Source organism: Ictidomys tridecemlineatus, chromosome 1, assembly GCF_052094955.1.
Source record: "Ictidomys tridecemlineatus isolate mIctTri1 chromosome 1, mIctTri1.hap1, whole genome shotgun sequence".
NCBI lineage: Eukaryota > Metazoa > Chordata > Mammalia > Rodentia > Sciuridae > Ictidomys > Ictidomys tridecemlineatus.
This window is the reverse complement of record NC_135477.1, coordinates 34662278-34667291: the sequence shown is the minus strand read 5'-3', so window position 1 is coordinate 34667291 and position 5014 is coordinate 34662278. Positions and strand designations below refer to the sequence as shown.

The window sequence follows — 5014 nt, the reverse complement described above, 5'->3', positions numbered from 1 at the left end:
TCCTGTGGCTTACCGACTCTTGTAATAGTCTTTTTTTTTTCTGCAGTCATAAAGGGTCATTGTAGTGTTGAGTTAATTTTGTTATGTTGTAAAATAAAATTAACTGATTTGTTTTATGTGATAAGACAGAAAGTTATTTTTTGGCCTGTTTGTTGCTATTGGAATCCCCTCAATTTTGGTGTCGGGGGCCATCTTCATGATTGAACCCCAATAATAAGCATGTTCTCTATTTGGATATTGGGGGTTTGATGATGTTGTTGTTGTTGAATTGAGAAAAGGCAGTAGGAGTTAGCTGTATTTCCATTAGCTTAGATTACATACACCTCCTAATAGAGCCTTGTTCATGGCAGGAATCTGCATTTGCTGGGTCCTCTTCTGAAATTTGAGGAAACCAATGTCCTTAGCTCAGTTTATTCCATTCAGACAGAAAAAAATTGTGAAAAACAGAGGGTTGACTTTTAAGCTCATTTTGTTGTTTTTGTCTCCCTCTCCCCACACCTTTTTTTTTTTTTTGGCCTGGTTCAAATACTTGATCCTTATGGACTAAAACAGAGACTGAACTTTCCCATAAAATCAAAGCCTCTAGAAATGAGAATAATCACAAAGCTTCCATACTCACAAGCAATGAATACAAGATCACATGAGACTAATTTGGAAAACAAATGTTCCCACAAAACTCAGATTATTCATTAGATGAGGCCACATTCCAACACATCAGGAGAAAGAAAAAAAAATGACGGATGCAAACTGGCTTAATTGGTAAGGAAAATATCTTTATTTTACCTACAATTCTTCAAAGAACATGAATGTTCATTTTACCTACAATTATTCAAAGAACATTAATTGTATACTTTTGTTTAAACCATATTTACAACACGTGACTCTATTTCTCCGGTTCTAACTGGAAAACCAAAAGATTATGATCCCACTCTTCCATATTTGTTTCATGTCATTCCCTGATAATGAAGCTTTCACACTATGCAAAGTTGGTAAATGATTACCAAACAGGTGATCCGCCCTGGCCTGTTTAGTGGAAATTCTGTGCTATTTGTTTCTTATCCACCTTTGTCCATCCATGACAGTCAGGTCACAGCTCCTCACTCCAGTGGGCACCTCTCTTCTCAGCCACAAGTTGAATAAATTGGGAGTGGCTGGCATAAAGCTTGAGCTTATCATTAATGTCTACCCATTTCACTTCCTTGGCATCATCACCAGCTCTTAGGGGAACACTGTCCATTATTTCACCTGTTTCATCATGGTAGTTCACAGCCTCTGTCTCTATCCACGCATTATCTGTGTTCCGAGGATCGTCCACATAGCCTTTATAGACCACAAAATGCTCCTGGCTGAATAGTCTATGCAAGTCTTTCTCCAGCTCCTGCCTTTCTACTCGAGATTTCTGTAAGGAGTTCATGGCTTCCTCGCCAAATTCCCTCTTCAGCGTCGTGCTGATCTTCTCTCCTGGATCCACCATCCCCCCTGGGATTGCCCATTCGCCACAATCCTTCCTTTTGATGGCTACAAATTGCAGCATGTTTTTCCCAGAAATAGGATGATTAACTGTGTTGCCCTTGGAGTCCCTTTTCCACCTGGTTAAGATGGGATCAGTGGCATGATTGGGGCCCCAACGACCCAAAAGCCCTCTGCCAGCCAGCCCTGTCCGACCGGCAGGATTTCTGGGTCTACCATGTTCAACTTCATATAAGCCGTTCTGGCTCCTTCTCTCTACATGCCCATCCTTTTCATTGAATTTGGGAGAGAAGTTCCTTTCACCCACCGGGGGGTCTGCCCATGCAGGCAGAGCCAAAACAGCGCCAGCAGTGTATTCCACAGGGCTGTACTCTGGCCACTCAACCAACCAGCTCACTTTCTCATCGGGGACCTTGCTTCGCTCTACATTGGAGCCAGGGTATGGAGATGTCCTGGACTTTTTGTGCAGGTTCTCCTCAGTCAAGTTCCAACCCAACATGATGAAGTTTAGAGGAAACTCACAAGAGGAAAATGGGCTCCCGCTGGCCAGGATGCTGGGGCAGCTGCTGGGTCTGACTGCCCCAGAGGCCAAGGTCACAGAGAGAGATACAGTCGCTAAAGTCTTTGCTAGGTGGCGTCCAACCATCCGCGACCCAGCAACCCACATGAATTTTGGCCACTCTCCACTTTTCCAGGACGCAGCCTCTCCCTGCAGATCTAAAAGGCCCCCTGGGGGAGGTGGTCACGTGTATCCCATAAAAGTCCTCTGATGGACCGGGTTTCCTAAAAACCACCTGGTGCTTCCAACCGCCAAGGCTTGGGACAGCGCGTGGGACTAACGTAACTGCGGAACAGTTGGGGGTGTCCCCAGCTCTGTGCCCCCACCCAGTGGCTATGATGGCGTTTTTAGTCTAAATTGAGAAATCTGGACATCTGAAAGGGTTCCTGGGTTGAGAGCCTCACCCTAACAATAGGAATAAGAATAAAATTAGCAAACAAACAAACAAAAAATTTAAGTAACAAAAATGCTTTCTCGCTTTCCAAGGCATTAGCCATTTGCTGGTAAATTTAGTTAATAGGTTTAAGACTGTTGTGTGTTTGGGCAAGGGCAGAATGGATATAGGGGTAGGGTGGACAAATCATCTATTTGGGGCACTCAAAAGCCCAGTGAAAACGATCTTCAAGGAGAGGAAGAACTCAATAGGTACGCTGAGCATGCATGGTCTTGATGAAAAATTTGTGTATATTATGGAAATAGTTTCAAAACTTTCACTACCTAAATGGTTTGGTCAAGTTGCTTAATCACTGTTTTAAGTGAGTATTGGCTACAGCATGGCAGGTCCTGTGCTAGCACCCAAGGCTGGATTCTGGGCCAGGAGGTAGCACTACATTTATTTAAAAATAAAATCAACCCTGGAAAGGCAATGTCTGATAATAGCTAAGAGTAAAGCACGAATTCTAAACCCATTCCCAATCCTCTTCATAAAATGAGACCTACTTGGACGACGTTACTTAAAACTCTCTTCAGTCTTCTTGTGTGCACAATGGGAATATTAATATTAACTACTTCATAATATTGTGATGAAATATAGTATGTTATATGTAAAGCTGTTGGCATGATGTATGGTCCACAGGATACACTCAATAAATGCTAGTTTTCATTGCTAATAGTTAATTAACTTTTTTTTTAAACTCTGCACTTTGAAAACTATGTGATTAGAACAGAACAGCTAAAATGATTATGGGAATTGAGCAGCTCACATATGAGGTCAGACTTAAACAATCTATGATTTCTGTCTGCAGAAATTCAGGATGAGAAATAACAGCACCTAAGTCCTGAAATAATAAATAAAAGGAAGAGACACATTATATAGAAGGAAACAAACCCTAGGGAAAGGCATATTATTGTTTAAAAATATTTTAGAACAAATGGGATATCTACTATGTGTTTAACTGAAACTCATAGAATATTTAACATTTCCCAAAGTTTGTTCCATGTTGTACTAGAGTTTCAGTCAATAAGTGATTTTAGGATCAAATATGTTTCAAAAGTTCTATATATTTTATCATCCTCCACCCTCCTCCAAAGTGTTAGTCAGCTTTTTGTTGCTGTGACCCACTATACCTGATAAGAACAACCTAAAGAAGGAAAAATTTATTTTGGGCTAAAATTTTCAAATGTTCAGTCTGTGGTCAACCAACTCTATTACTCTGGGCCCAAGGTGAGGCAGAACATCATGGTGGAGGCATATGGCAGAGGAAAACTGCTCAGCTCGTGGCAGCCAGGAAGCAGAGACAGGCAATATGGACAAAATGTTCTCAGTGACCTATTTCCTCTCCTCATGCTCCACCTTCCCTACAGTTATCACCCAGTTAATCCATTCAATTAAATTATTATTCCATCAAATGGGCCAATCCACTGATTAGGTTACTGTTCTCATAATCTGATCATTTTACCTCTGAACATTCCTGAATTGTCTACCATGAACATTTGGAGGGGACAACTCACATCTGAACCATAACATCGCCCTTAGAAATTCAGGATTTACCTTAGTGTTTTAAATATCTGAGAATTCCTCAAGAACAAAACCAACTCTAAACTGTTTAATTTTGTTTCATCCAGTATTCTCCCAAACTATCTGACCAGAAAATGCTTCTTTTGTGTGGTAACTGGTAAAACTTTAGGAACATACTTTCTCAAATTTAGAAAGGCATCAAAGTATGTGCATATGCTTGGGGATAGATTTACAACCGTTTGAAATTACCACCATCTACTATAGAAGGCAGATACTGAATATGCAACTAACACTCTCATTTAAAAAAAAAAAAAAAAAAAACCCTAAACTAGGTAGATGAGACAGGCATCCAGAAGGCTTGAAATCCAGAAATAGCGGGCACTATGGAGAATAAAATGGTAGGAAAGGACTGAAAGCAGAGAAATATGGAACTGGTTCATCTAACCATTGTTGTCATCAATATTGTTGAGAATTTACTGTGCACCAGCGCTGTACAAAATACCACAGGGGATGAAAGGTGATCCACTAAGGATACTGTCCCAGCTCTGTACCTCTTGTCTTATTATGCCTGAGTTTTTTTTCAGTCATGGAAATACTATTCTCTGTGCCTCCTGGAAATGTGTTTTAAAACCCACTAATATAAAGATGATCATCTGGGAATGATCCTTGTGAATTCCTCATTTGTCATTTCCAGATATCTAAATTCAACTCATAAGAAACAAATGAAGCAGAAGTCTTGGAGCTGGTTCTAGCTTCCTCCCTCCACGGTCTGTGTAGATTTGCTTTTGATACTTGGTTTCTCTGGGTCTTGGTTCCTCACTGTAAAAGGAATCTGTTGGCCTCTGTTATCTACAAAAGTCCTTCCGGCTTTAACATTTTACGATTCTAGCATCTATAAAAATCTCATTATTAGAAGGCCAAGGTCAACTTTTGCCATGAATCAAAAATACCAGATGTTCAAACATAAACAGATGCTCAGGGGGAAACACACACACACACACACTTGAGGGTAGCAAGAGAGCAGAGAA

At 40.6% G+C, this 5014-nt stretch overlaps 1 protein-coding gene across 1 annotated transcript; it reads right to left on the bottom strand.

The window, feature by feature from the left end:
* Positions 1-861: 861 nt before the first annotated feature.
* Positions 862-3459, bottom strand: LOC120885715 (ADP-ribose pyrophosphatase, mitochondrial). Its single transcript, XM_040273400.2, has one exon. It carries the CDS (start codon positions 2135-2137, stop codon positions 1088-1090), a length of 1050 nt encoding a protein of 349 aa, XP_040129334.2. The 5' UTR covers positions 2138-3459; the 3' UTR covers positions 862-1087.
* Between the last annotated feature and the right edge of the window lie 1555 nt (positions 3460-5014).